The 22112-nt window shown below is 46.2% G+C and overlaps 1 protein-coding gene across 1 annotated transcript; it reads left to right on the top strand.

Moving 5' to 3' along the window:
- The first annotated feature begins 3688 nt into the window (after window positions 1–3688).
- Window positions 3689–19173, top strand: LOC149360230 (calcyclin-binding protein). Its single transcript, XM_089572220.1, has 6 exons — window positions 3689–3827; window positions 6609–6828; window positions 8421–8517; window positions 11100–11199; window positions 15740–15834; window positions 18204–19173. Exons 1-6 carry the CDS (start codon window positions 3810–3812, stop codon window positions 18361–18363), a joined length of 690 nt encoding a protein of 229 aa, XP_089428346.1. The 5' UTR covers window positions 3689–3809; the 3' UTR covers window positions 18364–19173.
- The last annotated feature ends 2939 nt before the right edge of the window (window positions 19174–22112 follow it).

The raw sequence follows: 22112 nt of genomic DNA, 5'->3' as shown, positions 1-22112 counted from the left end.
ACCTCACCCAGGCTCTTCCGGCTCGGAGATTGTGCAACCGCTTCTGCGGTTCAGAGAAATTCTGGACGACTATTGCGAACGCCAAACATGTCACATGAAGACCATAATGGTCGGCGCCTGGCACGAGCGGAAGCGCTAGCCCGATATTATGGCAACAAAACAGGTGTATACTACGTGGACGCCTCCGGCCCTCACCACGGGGGATGGTACACGGCCGCGGTAGTTCACAACAGCAACACAGTTAACGGCCTAACTTTCAGAGCCCGCAGTGCAACACAAGCAGAAGAGGTCGCGATTGCTCTCGCGGCCTCACATTCCAATTCAAAATACATAATCACCGACTCGCGAGGGGCCTGTCGGAACGTCGAACAAGGGTGCACTCCCTTCCTAGCCTATCGAATAGTATACCAAAATTGCATACGGGATACGGACCCCGCACACCGTTACCTCATATGGGCCCCTGCTCATCAGGGGTTGGCAGGAAACGAGGCAGCAGACGCAGCCGCCCGCGCGCTCTCTCACCGGGCTGTTTTCTCCTCCCCGTCCGATCAGGAACCCGATTTTAATCCGGTCTATACATTCAAAGATATTACAACATATTATCAAAATTGTCATCGCCTTTACCCTAGCCCATGTAAAGGCCTTAAGAAGGCGGATGAGCGGCTCCTTCTCCGCCTTCTCACCAATACATTGCTTTGCCCGGCAGCGCTAAAACATTTTGACCCCTCCTTTAGCGGCAGCTGCCCACACTGTAGTGCAGTGTCTTCTGACACTTATCACATGGTGTGGGCCTGCCCCTCCAACCCCGCTATTCCCCCCATCCCCAACCCAACCCGGGAGGACTGGGAGGCGACCCTGCTCGGCTGCCACGACTTACAGGCCCAACAAGCCTTAGTCGGGCGCGCCCGGGCGGCGGCAACCGCCACTGGGGTCCCATACTAGGGACCTCCACCTAGTGTTTGTAAGGATCGGTCCCTTATGGCCGAGTCACACTGAGGAAACAGTCCGCCAACCCGTCCGACAAAACAGTGTTTTCGTCGGGTTGGCGATCCTGTCACACCGCGTCAACACGAACAGAGGGTAAACATGTCGCTGTCTCCCGCCAGCCTGTGTTGGCCACATGTGCGCCGCTTGTTCACAAACTCTCTGTCACACCGGAAAAACCACCTCAATCGCGTTCCCCGGCGCTTCTCTGCCTTTGCTCGCGCGCTCTCCTCCGTGCGTGTGCACAACCGCGGAAACTGGAGACACCTTGCGCTGTCGTAGCTACTGGCGGTTTTGCAGAATATCGGACGAACTATGATCGTGCGCGGCGGCTGAGGTGCAGCCTTGCTCGATTCTGACTCGGACGACCAGCTGCCACCGCAGAGAAACCGCGCTGGATGATCGACTGGCTGAGAAGGGCGCCTGAGAAAGGCGTTTTCGAAAACTTCATGCGAAAGAATTAAACACGGACTACATGCGTCTACTTTCTGTGCCCTGTGTATACTTCTACACATTTTGTGTTTTGCGCTGCTGTTCCACAATGCATTATCAACCCGGCCGGTCACTACAAATCACGCCACAATTTCGGCAGATTCATCGAGTTTGTTCCAGGCTCTGAGAGTACTAAAAAAAAGATATAATTGTACGCATCATTCTTGCAATCAAATGGGAACCCAGTAAAGTTATTCTGATTGCTATCTCAAAGAAAAAAATGCAGCACTGCTTTCTTCTTCATCTCAAGTTCAAAAATAGCAGGACAGGTAACTGGTAACTCGCGCTCACCTGTGAAATACAGTCCCAACTAGCAATCTCTTGAAACACAGATTCCTTCAGATCACACCGTTGATATTTTGGGTCTGTTATATCCCATGGAAAACGCCTCTCTTCAATCATCCCGATCAGGTCACTTTCCTGGCGGCACGAGTACGACGGCAGCATGTTCACGCGAGCAACTGGCACGCTCGTATGCCGGCTCCTGCTCGGGTGGTTCTAGCGCACAAACCCGTCAAGAAACTTCTGGAACCCGCAGCCGAGGCAGTCCCTGGAACAGGACATTCCTTTTGGCTCCCTACAGAACCGCGTTCGTCAGAAGTGTACGCTTGCTCACAAGAATGCGACGGGGAGAGAACGTGCTTCTCCACGGCGGCCGCACCTGCCAGCCGACGGTGGCCAGGGCAGCCTTTCCGTCTGTATGCACCCGCCTGCAAGACGCCGTACCGCAGCAGACAGCATTCCAACGAAAGGAAGCGCTCTTTTTTTGCACTTTGCAAACGAAGTTTCCAAGCACGAAAGGCACAAAAGCGGTGAATCACCGCAAAGGGCTTGGTTTGTTCGTGCGGTGTCGCCAGGAAATTCGCCCGGCCGGCGAACAGCGCGAACCGTGTCCACGAACGCTGTTTGTTTGTTGTTCCGGTTCCCGGAAGCTGTCATACCGAGGGAACACCCCAGAAACCTGTCTCGTTTCCCTGCCGTTCGTGCAGTGTGACAAGAAGTTGTGGGACAAGTTGGTTGGGCGACTTGTTGACGGCTCGCTTGCGAACATGTTTGGTTCATGTCGCTGTTGTGTTCCCGCAGTGTGACTCGGGCTTTACGGGCTGATCCAAACATACCTCCTGCTCATTCGTAATAAATGTTTCCACCACCACCACCACCACCCGGTCCCTGCTAAGGGCCTGAGTAAAGCTGATGAGCGAACTCTGAGGCGCTTGCAGACCAACACTCTGTTGTGTCCTGAAATAGTGAAACATTTCGACCCCAAAATTGATGGGCGCTGCCCTCACTGTGGGGAAGTATCCGATACCTTCCACATGGTTTGGGCCTGTCAAAAGAATCCTTCCCTTCCCCCCAATCCTTCCCCTTCCCGAGAGGCATGGGAGGCAGCCCTGCTCAACTGCTCGGGGCTGGAGTCTCAAAGGGCTCTAGTCCAACGGGCGCGAGTAGCGGCCTCGTCCAGTGGGCTCCCGGACTACGGACTCCACCTATGTAAAGGGCCATTTTTGGTCTGCAAACTCTCCTGTTGTTTATTAAAAAGTTTTCACCACCACCACCACCCGCTTTTCTGAGGATCTCTGACTGCACAACGGCAACAAGAGCAACGACCCGCAGAGGTGAGCATCAGTGTTTGTTCTGCACAGGGTACTATAACGACGTCCCTTGGTGCGAATGCTTCGTCAGGTTTTCACTTCATATACAAAACTAAATGAAACTCGATTCCAAGGCGGCTTATGGAAATTTCTTAATTTGTATTTCTGTTTGGTTTGTACCGTTAAGATATTTTTTTCCTCTCTCTTGCGCATCTTTTTGCTTAGTTAGTAGCTTTTTCTCAAGTTCGAGACTAGCTAAGCTTTTCGGCGAGGCCTTTTCTAAAGCAACATGCTGTAAACTGCGCCCATGGATGCCGGACAAGACGAAGAATGCCTCTCCGCACTCTTCTTGTCTAACGGTTACGGAGTAGAACACTTCGCTTACGTTAACCGCTGTCTACGCTCCTCGCGATTGCCGGAGTTGCGTCACGAGCAGACGACGTGCGGAGCGCCGCGATAGCAGCGGCTAACGCTGAAAATAAAAAAAATTATACATCTTTAAATAAAAACATTGCTTTATTATGAGAAAAGGTTTTGGCTTATTATATTATAATTTTGTTTTTGACTTTTTACAATTTATTATTAGATGTACAGTTTGTGGCGCCCTCTACAAAAACTCCGAAAAGACGTGCGTTCTAGTACATTCTATGAGTTAACAAAACGGAATGCTCGTGACCCATTGAGACTGGTTGAGGCGGCACAAAAGATCTCGAACTTTCTGCATATCAAACTCTGGTGAAAATGCCCAAAATTAACGAGGTAAGCTGCTTCTATCACTCTCCTTAATCTTTCACGGCTGCGACCGTTAGCTTACTGGCCAAGACTGGTTCTTGCGATGGCGAAAGCGTAGTGAAGAGCAGGTAGTAAACACGAGCGCGTGTGAAAGCGCGCCCGGCGCAACGTTATAGCGAGTTTGCCTCGAAGTTTACGCGTTATCTCCTAACATCCGTTCACGCAATAATGTCGTTGAAAACCGGCTGTGGTTTAGCGTTCGAGTATAGCTCGAGAGATTGCGCATGGAAATGTATTGTGATATTGTGGGTCATGGCGAATTGGCGGGCGGTTCTTGATTTGAAGATGAGCCATGCTTTAAGGTTCTGCAGCGCTTCGTGGCCGATTAGTTCTCGTGTCCTGGTCCATCAACGCCTACGTAGTGCGTTAATTGACTCAGACGCATGCAATGTGTGCGAGTCGAAAAATAGTGATGCAATTGCTGAGTTTCCCCCCCTTAATTTTTTCCTTTATGACGTAATGGCCCGCGTTGATCAGTCCGCGCGAACCTTGTCAAAAGCCTTGCTCGGCTGGCGCTCGAAAATATTTTTTTTTTTTTGCCAGAATATTTGGTATTGATTATTGTTTGTCCGAGTTCCGCTTCGGGTAACACGCTTTGTGATGTCTTGTCGATCCGGACGGATCACTTCACGTTACAGCGCTGGACCTTCGCAGCATAAAGTGCTGCCTTTTACCAAGATAATACATTATACTTATTGCTATTCACCTTGTGGTATTCCTTGAATTTCATAGTTTGGAAGCGTTCCCGAACAGAACGGGCCGCTTTGCAGCGCAGTTGTGTCGCCTCTTTGTCTTCCTTTGGCGGGAGTAACTGGTACTGCTATTGTTTCCAGTTCCCATTTTATCGTGTGTGCCATCTGCTGCAAAAGGCTGGGATAAAAAAAAAAAAGGCCCTTTGGTTGCACTAAGTATGTAGTTCACTTAGCCGCACCTGTTTTATGCTAGTCCGCACGAACTATACTTTTTACTTTCCTGTCTCACCTGTTGACATCCCCCGTAGAGAATGTGGAAAGCTGCGACATTGAGGACTTCGCATAGTTTCAGGTAATGTGTGCCAGCCTAATTGGGTTCTACCATAACTTAGTTTAGTTCGTAAAGAAACGACTCCACCCCTTGCCCAGGACGTGTGGCCTGTAATTTTTTTAGGCAAGCCTTGCCTGAAAACATGGCTGTTTTGGTGCTTGGTGGTCACTTGGGTCACTCGCTAACCTGTCACGAGTAGCCATGTTCTGAAAGGATAAGCTTTGTGGCCAAATAGCTGATTGGCCTGACTGACAGCTCAAAGTTTTCTCTTGTGCTGTTCGACTTGCTGCTGACAGTGCATATGGGCAGGGAATCCGACACCTGCTCCTACTTGGTTAAAGGGACACCGAGGACACCTGCTGAGAAACTGCCGAGAAAATTGGATTTCAAATTTTTCCCGCCACTCTATTCAAGCTCGTGATGTCAAGGAAAGGACTCAGTTGCCGTATGGAAGTGAACGGCAGTGTATCCTAGCCTCGGGGATCCAGGGATCCGTGTTGACTGAGCACAATTTGCTTGTAAAGACGGCCAGTGGTGGCTACAGCTTATTTCATTTTATGACCTTTTCCTAGCTTGTGAAAGCTCTGTGTTCGGGAAAGTAGTGCCATTTTTCCTTTGAATGCGGTAATATTTATTTATTTATTTATTTGAAATACTGCCAGTCTCTGGTTGAGACGTTAGCAGGTGGGCATTACATGTATAATACAGGGTAAAGGATAACATTTCTAAAAGCGGCTGTGCTAAGGACAACAATAATCTAGACAATTCATAGCTAACCTAGACATTATAATCTAGACAGAATAATCTAGACAGTAATGATATTCATAGTTTCTGCCTGTCTTAAATTGGTAAATTGGCATAGCAGCCGCCATGTTTTGGACCAGAAAGCCCCAGTAGAAACCTGAGGCTTTTGTTCATCCACTTATTGCCAACTGGCTCTTGCAATACAGTTTGGATCAGAGACATTGTTGTCAAGGAATGTTTCCTCTAGAGCTAGTTGTCTTTGCTTTGGACTTGGCAGATCCGTGATACCGGTGTAGTTCCATTTTATTGATATTGCCTTATGTGCTGCTTCATATTTTACTCCGTAAGCCGTGTGTTCTGCCTAGCAGCAATGTTGATTCACGGCTTGCTTTTATAGGCTCATTTCATTTGTAATGGAATGAAGTATAATGTAGCGGCCTGTCTTCAATCAGATTGCGTGCCCCCTCTCCTCTCTCCCCTAATTTGTGCACTAACCATCCATGAAAGCATTGCAATGCCCATTTGAATGAGTAACTTGTGGGTTCATGTCCAGAAAGCATCCACAAAGGGGTGTGGCTTAAACTGGGCACATTTTCTTGATCCAAAAATTCGCATACAGTACCTCCACCTTTTTCGAGTTGCGCTAGTTGCAGACATTCCTGTTTTTTGCTTTTAAATGCTTTGACATAGATTTCTAAGCATTTACAGCACAATTAATGTGATATTTACTTTTGCACTGCAGTTATCGCTGCATTGGCAAGTGCAGCCATGATAACAAAGGCAGGTTGGCTGTTCTCAGTGCTGCCGTCTCCTCCACATTTTTGGGCTCCAACCATTTGATGTGAACTGAAATGACCATGTCCATATAAACAACCGCTTCCAGAATATGGGCACTGCACAGCATACTCTTCTCAGTGGAAGGAATGAGGGTGGAAGGTGGTGTTTGGGAATGATGCTGAAGTGCCTTTCACGCATCTGCAGTTGGAGCAGGACCTGGCGGAGCTGCGTGCTCTTGCGGCAGGCGCACAGCGCAGTCGCATCCAGCAGATCCTCTCCATCGAGGTCCGCAAGCTAGAGACAGAGCTGGTCCGAGAACGGGAGCGCCTGAGTGCAGCAGCTGCGACGCCCGGTGCGGAAGGCGCCCAGGCCGCTCCACAGCAACCGCGGAACACCCTGTTCACCACCAAGATCACCGACTATGGTCAGTGCTCGCCCACCTGATGTTGCTTGGCCTCAGGGTGCGGACTTTGAGAGCATAAGCTAAGACGTCTTCGCAGTGGTAGTGTGTGTGTGTGGTACTGCTTATGCAGAAGGGAAAGCAGCAAAGCAATTTCTGCAGTATGGGTGCAGCCACCACATTATTTTTGCAAAGTTTAGCTCGTCACCTTGTGATTCAACTTTCTCTTGGTGTGGTGCATCAGTAACTGTGGCTGAGCGACTGTTATTGGCACATAGTGTCTGAGTGCTGCTCTTCATAATAACCTATTGCAGCCCGGTCAGGTGGTTTATTTTAGTGTCACTTCAGCGAGTGCACTTCAGTTTGCAGTTTCATAGGGTATTGTGGCTTGACGTAACAAAATGTTGCCGTTTTGTGTGTCCAAGAACTGATAGCATTGACAACAGGAATAGAAAAAATGCACTGTCATCGTGACGACGAGCCTTCTACCCACCTGTTGTAGAGAATCTCGACTCCAACTTCAGTTTTAATAGACCACTAACTTTGTATTTTCTGACTTTCTTTGTAGGTGACTGAAACTATTCGTCTCAAAATCGGGTGGCATAACAGTCTGTTGCTCATGTCGCATGGTCATTTTGAATGTCCTTGAACCGATAGTCTATCGACTCAAAGGCTAATTCACCGCTGCTACACTGGTGGTTCTAATGGCCTTTGAGTGACGCTGTATGCACTGTCGGATGCAAAGTACTTGCACCAACACAGTGGGGAATACAATTGGAGAAGTATCATCTGTGCAAAATATGGAACTTGAAAATGTACAGATTACTTTGCAGATAAAAGGATGGGCCGGGCTACAAAACAGTGCAGCAGGCATGATACTGTTGTTGCCAGCGATGCAAGAACAGCCAACACCAGCCTACTTAAAAAAGTTTGTGTATGCTGCACAACTTGTCCAAAAAGAAATTAATTTCGATAGGGATTAATATGAACATTTTCCTTCTAACCTTCTCAGGTTAAACTTAAAAGCTGATTGCTTGCCTGCCTGCAACATTCTTGGCAGTGTTGGTGATGCCACAAGACTTTGGTGAAACGGTAGAATCTCTCAACAGCGATCGAGTTTGCCGTGTAGCATCAGTGCAACTCATTCAAGTTCAGTAGCGATTGAGAATCTCGGACGCTGTCGACTCAGTAGCCTTTGAAAGTGCCCGTGTGACAAGGGTATGATAGCCTTGCTGGAGCAGTCACGGTATGAATGCACAGTGGTGATCCAAGCAGCAACCTGTTTTTATCATGGTGCATATGGATGTCTTGTGTGTCACAGCACTTCATCCAGCAGAGATTAGTTGTGCGTAATATAGCATGATGCAATAAGATTTTCTTCTACCTTTATTTTTCTCACACCTTTGCACTGCATGAAAGAAAATATTTCTGCCAGTACAGCAGGCATCTGTAGCGTGACCCAGTGGTGACCCGCGATGCATGGAATGTTTTAACCTGTGAAGCGACGTTTCCTTGTGTGCAAGATAGAGGTGGTAAAGGTTAACTGAGGCAGGTTATTAGCGAGCATGCCCTAATGGTGATGTGTTGCTCTGCTTGTCTTGTGCCACACACTGCAGCCTGGGACCAGTCGGACAAGTTTGTCAAGCTGTACATAACACTGCCTGGTGTGCATGAGCTGCCTGTGGAGAATGTCAAGTCAGTCTTCGGCCCACGGTGAGTGTTTGCCCAAAACACGCTTACAAGGTAGTACAAACAGGGTGGTGAATGATGGGCACCTGGGAACAGAAAATTCATCTATACATAATGAAAACAGCATCAGAAAATGAGACAAACGAAGAAAGACACAACACAAGCACTCACTCGCAACTGATCTTTATTCGAAAAAACGTTCTTTAAATGCTTTCCTAACGAGGAAAACACCTAAAGTAAAGGAAGACAACCAAAACTACTGATCCATACATAACGGTGACAAGACACACAAAAAAATCATTGCCAGTCAGGATTCGATGGCTGATGCTGCAGCTAGCATCATCTTTTCCCTCCATTTTTATTAATAAATAGCCACTAATAACAACAACACTGCCATTCTCATCTGCTTTTTCTTCAGTTTCGTATTTTGCCCCTGCACATTTATAGAATGCCGTCACTGCGCATGGTATTCTTTGTCACCGAAATTTCGTCAACTTCTGCGTCGTAAAATAGGCCAACCGCATCCGTATTTGCTGCATTAGCAGTGTGAGTGATGCCATTTATCAAGCAATGCAGTAAAAGCAACTTAAAGGTGCACTGAAGAGGAATCTGAACTTGTCATTTTGCCGCGGGAACTCTATCTACACGTTCCGAGCTTTCTTAGAAACTGCGATTTACTGCCCTGTGTGGCCGATTTCCCCAATTAAATCGAATTAACGTCCGGCTCCCGCCTTTATTTTTTTAATTCTGCCTCGTACGGTGGGCGGAGTCGACCAACGCGTGGAGCGCCTTTCACCCAGTCCCGTGGAGGCTTGCCGCTCTGCCATCGGCGGAGTAATACGTAGTAGTCCGTAGTAGCAAATAGTCCGCGCGTATTTTTATTTCTTCGGGCTTATTTTGCGGCTATATTATCTGCGAATGAAACTATTTATTCATGGAAACCTAAAAAACAAAATAAAGCGAAAGCAAAGCCTTTACGGGACTGGGTGAAAGGCGCTCCACGCGTTGGTCGACTCCGCCCACCGTACGAGGCAGAATTAAAAAAAAAAAAAAAGGCGGGAGCCGGACGTTAATTCGTTTTAATTATGGAAATCGGCCACACAGGGCAATAAGTCACTGTTTCTAAGATTGCTAGGAACGTGTGGATCGAGTTCCCGCGGCAAAAAGACATGTTCAGAATCCTCTTCAGTGCACCTTTAAAGAGATTTCAAACGCACATTTTTAACGCTCGATATTTCAGACCACAATGCTGATTCTAAAAAATTTACAAACTGGGCTCACTTTTGGTATTAACATCCTGAGATATCTCAGTATGATCTTGCGCCCAGAAAAAAATTTTCAAGTTGGTTAAATTTTTAAAACTGTCTATTTATTGAGGTTTGTTGCAATAATATCTGCATTGCTGTACAATCCATCTGTACAGACCTCACGGACATGTCTCTATTATTTTTTTTAATAAAAGCTGTAAGGAGCAGGGGGTAGAAGAGGAAAATTTAAAAGAATCACCTGGTATTAATTTCTTGTGTAATAATATTGTTTTCTCCCCCTTGGCCAGTGCTTTTTTGGGCCGTGTGAAATATTTTGAATAAATGAGTCTGTTCAAGTGGCTAAGTGGGTTCTGACCTAATAGTTATGAGTGGTAAACCTGGCTCGGTGCTTTCTTTCTCTAAATGTTCAATTTAAGTGGGCTTTCGAATTATCAGAAAACTGTTAGTACAGTGTGAGCTCGTAAGGCCTCGTCACCACGTCATTGCCAGCGACCATAACTTCAGTCAGGTTGGCTTCAACACCTGCAGAACATAGTAATGCATCTTCAAGTAACCCTGTTCCTGGCAAAGGTGTCGCAAAGTCATTTGGACATTCTCATTCTCGGCATGCTCAAGAGCAGAGTGGCAGCCAAGGTCGGATACAGGGGGTCAGCAATGCCGAAGGGCTTGCATTAGGAGCACCTGTTGATTGAAAAGAAGTGGTCAGAACAGAGTGCGTAAGGTGTACGCGGGAAGTGTCGAATTGGTGATGCGTATTTTATATTGAGTTCGGTGCAGCGGTGCGCGATATGTATGTAATAGAAACTGTTCTCAGTACCTGCGACGGTGTCGGCTGAAGGTGGCAGACGCAGCCAAACAAATTGCCAATCCGGTGTTGGTGCAGATGTCGCGATGGGTGTCGCGATGTGACTGTGCGGCTCATATTTCGAGCTCACACGCCGTTATGAGTGGTGCAGCGCTGCATTATTGGTAGAACTCGGGCATTTCTCAGTTTGTGGCACACACTGCCACACCCACATGGCACTCCGGTCTTCTGATTAGCTGAGCCAGTGCGAGCTGCTTACCCGAGTTATCTGGTAATGTTTATGGGAGCACAGAAATTTCACAAATATCCGGGATTTCGGACTAAGAGAGATGCAGTCGTAAGGTTGTAGTGTAATGCGTGCGCTCTACCTCTCTGCGGCTTGGGTGCTGGGATACACGCTTACAAAGTCTCTTCTGGTGTTGTGTTTCTACTGCACTGTGCTAGCTCTTCTCTGCCCCCAGTGATGTCGTCTTACTTTGCCTTGTTGCGAGTGTTGCTGCAACGTGGCGCTCATGTGGTGCATGTATGTGCAGGCGGTTGGAGCTGGAGGTGAGTGCATTGGCCGGCCGCAACCACCAGCTACTCATCACGACCCTCATGAACGACATCCAGCCAGAATCCAGCTACCACAAGGTACGTGACACGTGGAATTCTTCGGCACCTTTTGAAAGCCATTGAAAGTCCGTCAAGGCTTAAGGGGGGACCCTGGTCTTGAAAAAAAAATTTTTATTAATGAAGTCACAGCTATAAAATATTCAGGCGACATGTATTTTTGTGCGCTGATTCTAGATATGTCATTTAATTTCGTGTAAAGCAATTTCTTGAGCACTGGTGCAATTTTTATGCTGGTATTTTGGGAAAAGTTTTGCAGAAAATTTGCTACAGGAAACTCGCTCTAATGCATGTCGTTGGGTTCTCTTGACACCAAGGAATGCAATAAGGGTAAAATTATCATCCTGGCTGTCATAGAACTTGAGTTATAGAGTTTTGAAGTTGTCGCTTCAGAAATGAGAAGAAAAGTGTGTATTCCTGTTTCTGAAGTGGCAGCTTCAGTACCCTATTACTCAAGTTCTATGATAGCCAGGATGATAATTTTACCCCTATTGCATTCCTTGGTGTCGAGAACCCAGTGGCATGTGTTTCAGCGAGTTTCCTGCAGCAAATTTTCTGCAAGACTTTTCCCACAAGACTGGAATAAAAAATGCACAAGTGCTCAAGGAATTGTTTTACATGAAAATAAATGACATATTCGGAATCAGCACACAAAAATACATGTGGCCTGAAAATTTCATTACTATGTCTAAATTAATAAAATTTTTTTTGAAGACCAGGGTCCCCCCTTAACTCTTTCGTTACCACGCCACTGTGCTTCGATCACCGGTGATCGAAAAATTTGAAGCGCTACGGCAGCGCGACCGGGGCCGCTACGGACTTGCTGAGTCATTCGGTTTGTTGTTCACACATTAAACTTCAACTTCCTGTTTAGTTTATATTTTTGCCAAAAAGCGGCAATTTTTGAGACGCGCTTGAAGTTGGGTGTGCGGCGTCGGGCGCTCCGAACAAGCCGTCATCATCGGGAATGGCGCTCGCTCGAAAAAACCCCGTTCCACTCAATTCCGCTGCGTTTGCACCACATATTTTTGATGTATCGATTAGCACGGACCCTGACGACGATGCTGTATCGTCAGGTATTGTTTCGAAGCCCAAACTGGGCAACGAGAGCCCAAAACGCTCGCCTGTGCGTTCAGATTCCTCGTTCCGGTCTGTTTGTGCGAACCGAAGCTCCTCATTGTAGCCGTTACGGTGATGTGGCGCCATCTAAGTTGTTCTCCAGAGACTACAGTTTCGGTTTATGCGTAGAGAGCAATTTTCCCACGACGCGTGAATTTTTGAAACGCCCTTGAAGCGGAGGGTACGGCGCGGACGCTCCGTGCATGGCGTCGGGCGCATAGACGGCGCGCGCTCGGAAAAACCTTGCTGCGCGCAATTCTACTGCGTTGACTGCAATTATTATCTATGCTACGAGTAGTAGAGTCTCTGGTGACGATGTTGCATTGTCGGATTTTGGTTCAGACGCTGTAACTGCGCAAACCGATCCTGGAACGTTGGCCTGATAGTTTCGCTTTCTTTTTCCTGTCCGCTTGTGCGGGCGCATCTGGTTTGTTGTTCAGACGGTTAGTTCCATTTTCGGCCTAGTTCGTAATTTCCCCGCCAGTCATGCATTTTTGAAGTGCCCTTGGAGCATAGGCTTATTGCGACATAATACGCGGTGAAGATGGCGTCGCGTCGAGGTCGGGCGCTTCGCGCGCTCGGAAGAGTCCCGCTGCACGTGATTCTCCAGCCTCTGCAGCTGATTTTCAAGTTCCTCCGAGCAGCAGTGACTCGGACGAAGATGTTGTAACGTCGGATTTCGATTCTGCAGCTACATCGCAGCTATACTTATCGCATACTATATATCGCAATATCACACCTATACTTGTTTTTTTTTTTTTTATTACAGTACCCACAGCGCCGTGAGGCATTACAGTGGGGGGGAAGACGACTCAAACACAGTCGAAAAAGCAGGAAATGCAGATAAAAAGAAGATAGGCAAGCAACTGAATTTACAATCAAACAAGCAGACAGGTAACACTTTCACAATCATTGAAGAAACAATGGCTCAATTACAATGCATATTTCGCAGTGAGGAAAAAAAAACATCAGTGGAGGTAATGGTAGCAATATCATGGGGGAGTTTATTCCATTCTCGAATTGTTTGGGGGAAGAAGGATATTTTTTTTTTAATTTTTGACGTAAATTAAATAAGTTTTGATTTGTATTTTTTAAACCACGCTTACCAAGCTTTCGTTTGGCGCATAACATTACACTTCCAATTTTTTTTTGTTGGACTGTCAAAATCATATAAAGGGCACTCTCAAACGAGCCTTTTCAAGAGGCATGAAGAAAAAAAATTCTAGCTCGAAAACTATTCAAGTTATAATTTTCAAACTTTAATGCCACGTTTTAGAAAGAATTTGAATTGTTTTGTATATTCTAGAATTTTTTTAGTACAAGTGTTTGGAAAGTTATTGTCATATAAACGTAAAACTTTTCTTCTTTTTTACTTTTTGTTGTGTTTACTGATTTTTTTTCACAGCATTTCAAGCAGAATATGTGTTCAAATAAATTTCATTATAAAGCGCATTCTATCTGAATTATTGTTATGCATTTTATATAATTTTATCTATCCCAACTTTTCTAAAAAAAATTTTGTCTGAGACATGTGAAAAATGGTCGTTTTTCCCGTGGTAAGGAAAGAGTTAAAAAAAAAAAAAACATTAAGAGCCCCTGACCTAGAAAGCACTATGCATGTTCTCTCTGTCTTAGTGGTTAACATCCCTGCTTTTCCCCTCTCTCTCTGTCTATCTCTCTGTCAGTTGTAGTGCAACCTTAGCAACTCAGTGTGTTGAAATACACAAAGCTTTCAAGTTAGGTGGGTTTTCAAATCGTCTGAAATAGAAAGAAAACAGAAAAACCGAGTGCGAAGTGTTGTTCAACCATGTGAGGCTGTTTTTAGTGCAGCAGCAGTCAGTGTCCAATGATTCGCTGTTGTTACCTATTGAACAGGAACTAGCGAAATGCACTGTAACGCCATGCTGCCGTTCATGTGACAAGAGCGCGAAGTGTTTGTAAAGGTTGATGAAGGATGCGCAGCTCTTTGAGTGGTGCCTTCTCAAACACATGCGCAGCTTAGGTTCCTAGTTAATCCCAGCATGAGGTCAGCCCTTAGGCAGAGAGCGAAAGCTGTGGTTACATTTTTTTGTCACGCACAGCTGTGTACATGAGTGAGAGGTCATGGGTACATGAGTTGTCATGGTGCAGCATGCTGCAAAAAGGGAAGCTAGGTGAAGAAGGCCACCAAACACTGGCGAATCAATGAGGCACGCAAGTACCGTATTTACTCGCATAATAGGCGCACTCCCAGTTCGGTCGCGAAAAATCAGATTTTTTTATTTCCGCGCATAATAGGCGCACCCCGAACTTGGCACTGTGATCAGTACTGTATTTACATGATTGCATGCGGATGCCCCCCCCCTTAGTCTTTATTTTAACAAAGTTCTTGCTGAACTTACTACTAGTCCTCACTAGTGCTTCTGCCGTCGCAGATGCTGCGGACCCACAGCACGTACAACGACATCGCGTGGAACAGCCGCACACAGTTTTCAGGGATGCTCACTTGAAATGTCTGTTTGGAATCTAACTCCCAGCCGTGTAGCTATTAGGGCGCTTGTCCGTCGTGCTAAAATAGCAACGCTCGGCAACAGCGCAAGAAAGCCACAATTACGAAGAACTAACACGCTACCGCACACTACGACAGAAACCAGCCCTTTGACAGCCATAAAAAAACTGGAGCTGGTGATGCTGATGTCGATGTAGATAGCGAAAGCTCGCGGCAGACGAAAAAGTTGATGATGATGATAAGCTTGACCTTGGGCGCTTTCCGTGGGCGGCGCCTGGAAGCTGCGTGCACGTGTGTGGCCTCCGCGACCAAGCGTGCGTTGCTCGCAGCCGGAGCCGATCGTGGAGGCCACGGCACGTGCATTTTGATGGCTATTCCGGCGTGGATCGTGGAAAATTTGGGTGCGGCCCTTACTTGGATATTTTTTTTTAATTATTTCCTTCGGGAAAGCAAGATGTGGCCCATACACGGGTGCGTTTATGCGGTATGTTCAATTTTGAGAGTCGAAAAATTTCCGGAAATTTTACCCTGCGTAATAGGCGCACCCCGAACTTTGAGCCGGATTTTCTGGAAAAAAAGCGCGCCTATTATGCGAGTAAATACGGTATTAGTGAACCGAGTGCTAAACAAGACAACATCAATCGCAGTTGCAAATGTGTACAGAGTGTTACTATGAACTGGGTACTGGTGCTGTACTCACCAATATCGGGAGTCTCCGCGGCTGCAACAAACGTGTGCAGATTATATGGCGGGTGGTTCACTGGCTGGTCAGACTGTCCGGTAAAATTTGTGCGGTAAACTTTGGGACCGCTGGGAAATCTTCAAACCAACTGACCTCCCGAATGAAGCTTTTTCGAATCGTTGCAGTGCCACTGGCTGTGTTCACTTGATTGCTGTATTGGTGGTTGCCCTGTGCAAGGTTAGGCCGCAGAGAGAACTTTTTCCCCCTGGCAGGTGAAGACTGACATGGTTGCCCTGTTCCTGCGCAAGACGTCTGCGTCCACCTGGTCGCACGTGACTGAGCTGGAGAAGAAAGCCAAGGAGCCCAAGTGAGTGCGGTGGTGGATGCCTAGTTGCCGCTTTTGGACAGTTGGTAGAGACCTCACACGTGCAATAGCGAGCACTTCTTCCGTAATGACAATGCCAGCAGCCAGCTCAGCTGCACAGGTGGATTGAACATACCATGAGGTCATGCAATAGTGTCAAAAAGTGAGGTTGTCCAGTGGGCAGAGACAGGGTGCTGAATTAGCACCTAGACTTATACCCCTGTCAGACGAGCAAATTTAGTGTCATTTTCAACGAGTGTCATTCGCATCGTGTCACACGATGAACTTCAATGACACTCGCTGCAGAACGCGCTCGGCAAGAAGTGAGTTTGGGGAACTCACTTCACTTTTCCCGACGGGCGAAGTGTATAGCCTCGGTAGCAGCGTTTCGAAATTGGAATACAACGTCGGAAATGAAAATGGCGTTTTATTGAACGCAGCTATTTTTTTTTTGCCCTCTTGTTTGTGTAAACTTATTTGCATTGCTGTTAAATATATATACTGCACATATTCCAACATTCTTGTTTTCAGCTGCAATAATTTTTTAGGCAGCCGCAGCGGGTTGCCGTGATGCTTCAAAAAGTGAAGTACTGCTCCTGACTTGTCTCGTCTTGCGAAGCCTTTTTTGCAATCGCCAATATTGCACAAAGCTCCTTGATAATCATAAATAATTGCTTGCACTTTGGAATCTACTGTACATTAACTGTACATCAAAGCTTTGAAGCGCGAAAAGTAATATTTTTTGTGCCTTACTTGAAAAGCCATCGTCACCACCATCAATTCCGAATGACACTTTATTTTTCCGTGTAGCAGCACGCCCCGAAAGTGTCACTCGTTCTGGAGAAGTGCACTTCGTAAAAGTGTCACTAAACTTGCCCGTGTGACAGGGGTATAAGTCACGTGTGTTCCTTGTTTCGCATGTTTGTGCACCCCCTGCATTTGCCTTACAAAAAAAAGTATGACAGTCTATAGACTGTCTCTAGACAAATCCTAGAGAGCAGTCCATATAGGCAATACCAATGCCATAGACAGTCTATAGACAATCTATAGATTTATGGCCATACACTTTTAGTAGACTTTTCTCTATAGACTATGAATAGACAAAAAGCAACATCTATAGGAAGTCAATAGAATCAATAAGAAGTCTATAGACTCTCTATAGACCATTCTTAAGGGTTGGCCAAGGTATTCAGGAGTAAATGTATTGCAGTGGTTGAAAGGATTTGCCTAGTTGTCAGGGAAAACACGGTCACTTAATTGTCTAGCAGCAATATGCTTTTTCTTATGTTTTCCTCTGCCTTTGCAGGGTGGCCGAAACCAGTGAGGTAATGATGAATTAACTATGGAATGTGCTCACTACAGTCGCCGACCAATTTTTCGGACTCCAATAGTTCAGACTTGCGAGATGTTTCAAACTTCGCTGAGGAACCATTGCGCACCTCGTAGGAACGTGTACATTTTCAATATTTTGGAAAGTGGCAACGCCATGGGCAACACCAGATGCACCTGTGGCTGTCAGACTTTGCGAGAAAAATCTGCATATCTGTGAAAAATTCTTCGCTGCCGCACTGCATTCACCCATATGCTCATTCATATGCCTTTACACTCATAACCATCCTGTGATTTTTTCCCTTTTCATTTCGGTTCTGCATTCGCGTTTAACTTCTTGAATTTTGATATATCCAGGTTTAACTGTTACAAGCTTGATACTCAAGGACTCGCACTCAGACAAGCTTTGTTATAGTACAGAGTGAAACTATCTCGGTGCATTGTGGAGAAACCCTAAGGTATTTTCAGCTTTTTCTACATCACTCTCAGATCATGAATGGCAGTTTACCAATAACCCTCAAGAGAAAAGTATACAACAGCTGTATCTTACCGATACTCACCTGTGGGGCAGAAACGTGGAGGATAACATAGAGGTTTCAGCTTAAGTTAAGGAAAACACAGCGAGCTATGGGAAGAAAAATGATAGGTGTAATGTTAAGAGATCGGAAGCGGGCGGAGTGGGTGAGAGAAAAAACGCGGGTTAATGACATCCTAGTCGAAATCAAGAGGAAGAAGTGGGCTTGGGCAGGGCATGTAATGTGAAGGCAAGAGAACTGCTGGTCCTTAACGGTAACGGAGTGGATTCCAGGAGAAGGGGAGCGTAGTAGGGGTGGCAGAAAGTTAGGTGGGCGGATGAGGTTAAGAAATTTGCGGGGATACGGTGGCCGCAACTGGCGAAGGTCAAGGTTAATTGGAGAGACATGGGAGAGGCCTTTGGCCTGCAGTGGGCGTAGGCAGGCTGATGATGATGATGAATATAATATAATCCACCAGTGCAGACTGCTTTGATTGATTCAGGTCGTGACTGGAATCTGTCGGTGCAGGACCCCAAGGCCAGACGTGGAAGGCGGCGACCCGGGTTCTTCGCTGATGAACATGATGAAGCAGCTGTACGACGAGGGAGATGACGAGATGAAGCGCACCATTGCAAAGGCCTGGACAGAAGCACGAGAGAAGCAGCAGGCTAACGGAGAGGACCTCTGAGGTGTGGCCGAGGACTGCCGGGCAGGGCTCTGACTAGGGCACACAGTGCTCTAGTGCCAAGTCAGTCCCCTTTGGCAAACGGACGATGCTCTCCTGGAGTGACCAAACTGGCTACACGGAAGAGGATCAATCTCCCAAATGGGACCGACTTGTACCGCAGGCCCCTTACCGAGTGACGACTGCATCTGCAGCAAAGACTCTCCATTTTCCATTCACTTTTGCAGCTTCACCGTACCGGAGGTTGCACCTACCACAGACTGCCTACAAAGCTTTAGGCAGTTCAACAGGGGGAGTGAAATCAATGCCCCACTTTGTGCTTCCTTGTTAGTGGCGAATGCCGTTAAGCTGTACAACGGCCTGTGAGGTTGGGTGAAGTGGGCATCTGGCTCGACCAAAGGCATTGCTTTATTTTTTTTTTGGTAGTTGTTTGGATATACCGTCTTTGCCAGAAGTAAACAGGCAATTAGATTTGCTTCTCAGCCATACAGTGGCGCCCTTACAGCACCTCTAGAGACAAAACGGTCTCTAAAAGTGATCACGAGGGTTCTGTGATCACAAGGTGATCACAGAACTTCTGTGGTGATCACAGAAGGTGATCACAGAAATCTGTGATCACAAGGTGATCACAGATTTCGAGCTCATGCGCTGCCGTAAGTGCTCTGCTGCACAGCTAAGAAACGAACCCCATTGCTTGGTTGCTTTTGGCTAAGACTGTATGTGTGCGGTCAAGGAGACTGTTTCCTATGAGCGAGTTATTCCGGTCTGCGTGTATGCAGGACAAACGGCAACAATAAATGTACATCAAACACCGGTGCTTGTTTTTGTTGTAGCCTGGAAGGAGTTTTTCCTTCTTTCATTAACATCGACCATTTCTCAGTGTTAGGTGGCAGCTTCGCGAGTGCCCCTTGCAAAAAAAGGATACTGTAGACTTAGTTTTTGAGTTTTTCACAAATCGCATGGACACCACGACAGATTGGTCCCACGAATAATCAGGGCAAAACGAGCACCAAGGGGCCTATGACTTCTGCTTCGTGAAATTTAGTACTTGCGAAATGTATCAAAGTTATGACTTCACCAGGTTCCGAAATATATTGAACTCTAAAAAAAAATGTCATGCGCAGTCTGCCTAGCCATTTTTTTTATTCTTTTCAGTAAGTTCAGTTTATTACCTTAAAAGTTACCCAAAGGGGCATTACATAAGGGGTGAATTTACCAAGAAAAGCATCTCGTAAGTAATCGCTAAACAAAATGGTCAATGAAAAGCTGTAAAAACAAAGATGGGGACGTGGTAGCAGGGATGCTGGGAGGAAAGGTCTTCCAGTGTGGCGGTTTGAGCTCATGGGCGTGCATCTTGAAACAGATGTCTGGTGCAGTGGGATATGCAGGACGCTGCTGTGATGCATGATGCTAGATTAAGGGAACAAAAGAATTTGTGATACAAGGACAGGCTAGCAAAGTGGCGTCGACTAGAGAATGTTGACAAGCCAGATTCCGACTTTAGAGATGAAATGGTGACTTCGTACGAATATATGGAGTGAATGAATCTAGTAGCGCTATTTTCAAGATTCTAATGAGCCTGAGAGATATTTTATTTATTTATTTATTTATTACAATACCTTCAGGGCCCCAGTGGGGCATTACAGAAGGGAGTGGATAAAAAAGTAAACGGAAAATGTAATGTAATACAGCAAGGAATAAAAAAACGTAAGCTTGAACAAATGATTGATGTGTGCTCAAAATGGGCAAGGCGTGTTCAAGTTTCAGCCAAGTGTCTTGTATGTGAGTAGGTAAACACATGGCAAGGAGTTTCGCAGTTGACATTTCAAAGTGCGTAAGGTTTTATTAGATGATAATGGTAACGTGTGTGCGCCAAGACAAGTCATGAGAAATACACCTAGGTACTTATAAGATTGGACTAGCTCTAGTGGCATGTTAGTGGCATTGTAAAGAAGTAGAAAAAGGCTATGACGGCGGCTGGAGGACATGTTTACATTTAGTGATGTTTAGGGTCATTATCAAATTGCTGCACTATTCTAGAACACTGTTCAGATCTGAATGCAGAGCAGCTTTGCAAGACACATTACAGATATAGTTTGGTTGATGACGCAGTCGCCTGCAAACATGCGGATATTAGAGGAGACACTGAGAGGTAAGTCGTTTATATATGTGTGTGTGCGTGTGTGTGTGTGACATTGCCTTGCTAAGTCACTCAGAACATGAACTGCACAGCATGATCAATGAACTAGACAGGCAGAGCAGAACGGTAGGGCTAAAAATGAACATGCAGAAAACCAAAGTAATATTCAACAGCCTAGCAAGGGAACAGCAGTTCGTAATTAATGGCGCGGGGCTGGAAGCAGTAAGAGAATATGTCTATTTAGGGCAGGTAGTGACAGCTGATCCGGATCATGAGAGGGAAATAACTAGAAGAATAAGAATGGGGTGGAGGGCATATGGCAGGTTCTCTTAGATCATGATTGGTAGCTTACCAATATCCCTCAAGAGAAAAGTATACAACAGCTGTATCTTTCTGGTACTCACCTATGGGGCAGAAACGTGGAGGCTAACAAAGAGGGTTCAGCTTAAGTTCAGGACAACGCAGCGAGCTATGGAAAGGAAAATGATAGGTGTAACGTTAAGAGATCGGAAGAGGGCGGAGTGGGTGAGGGAACAAACGCGGGTTAATGACATCTTAGTTGAAATCAAGAGGAAGAAATGGGCTTGGGCAGGGCATGTAATGCGAAGGCAAGATAACCGCTGGTCCTTAAGGGTAATGGAGTGGATTCCAAGAGAAGGCAAATGTAGCAGGGGGCGGCAGAAAGTTAGGTGGGCAAATGAGATTAAGAAATTTATGGGGATATGGTGGTTGCAACTGGCAAAGGACAGGGTTAATTGGAGAGACAAGGGAGAGGCCTTTGTCCTGCAGTGGGCATAGTCAGGCTGATGATGATGATATATTAAAAGTTGCGAGAGCACTGGAGAAATGAGAAAGCACTGCGGTTGTCTACTGCACCTTTTCCACAATTTCTGGTCACAACAAACTGCGACACTTGGTTAATCTAATTTTTGACACCAACCTTGCAACTCAATAATATGAAAATTGTTTTTTTCGGAAAAAAAAAAAGGGTGCAGTAACCCCCATCTGGGTGGACACCTCAACAGCCCTTAAGGCAAAAGGTAGTCTAAGAAAGCATGCAATTGAAGGTGCACATGTCGTCGGTCTAAACCCGTCGCAAGCTAGCCTCCAACTTAACTGAAACATGTACGCTATATGCAAAAAGAAATGTTATGTAGGACAAATGGCTGCACAAAATTTTGGTGCGTACGTTGTGGGAATACTGCCACCACACTGAAGTCAACCACTGATGCCATCACTGGGATGTCACCTACACGTGTGATATCTGTTGCTGGCATTCCTTTAATTGCAGCATCTGACTGACATAAGTCACGTGAGAGAGGTACCACTTCCTGTGAACACAGTTTGCAGACAGGGCTGCAGTTTTCGTTTCATAAGCCATACAATGCTTTCGCATTAAAACAACAGTGTACCAAGGACGAATGAACCGTTGAAGGAGGATAGAAGCTACCAATCCAGGTTGAAATGTTAGGGCCCGGATTTAGCAGTTGAAGTTCTAATAGTAGGCGATGTTGAGATACTTCATTGAAAGCTTTAGCAAAAAAGTTCAGGGGGACACTTTGTTGACCTAAAGTGCGGTGAGGTGAACGCCTTAAGTGCAGTGTTGCTGCTT

The sequence above is a fragment of the Amblyomma mixtum genome, chromosome 2 (assembly GCF_055824585.1).
Source record: "Amblyomma mixtum isolate Tamu chromosome 2, ASM5582458v1, whole genome shotgun sequence".
Taxonomy (NCBI): domain Eukaryota; kingdom Metazoa; phylum Arthropoda; class Arachnida; order Ixodida; family Ixodidae; genus Amblyomma; species Amblyomma mixtum.
Note: the sequence above shows the minus strand (reverse complement) of the source record. Positions and strands in the feature narration are given on the sequence as shown.

What these genes read in the sequence shown, in the direction of transcription:
- LOC149360230 (XM_089572220.1), top strand. An exon ending in AAGTCAGTCTTCGGCCCACG is followed by an intron (nt 8,518 to 11,099) that starts GTGAGTGTTTGC and finishes ATGTATGTGCAG; the next exon opens with GCGGTTGGAGCTGGAGGTGA. An exon ending in CAGAATCCAGCTACCACAAG is followed by an intron (nt 11,200 to 15,739) that starts GTACGTGACACG and finishes TCCCCCTGGCAG; the next exon opens with GTGAAGACTGACATGGTTGC.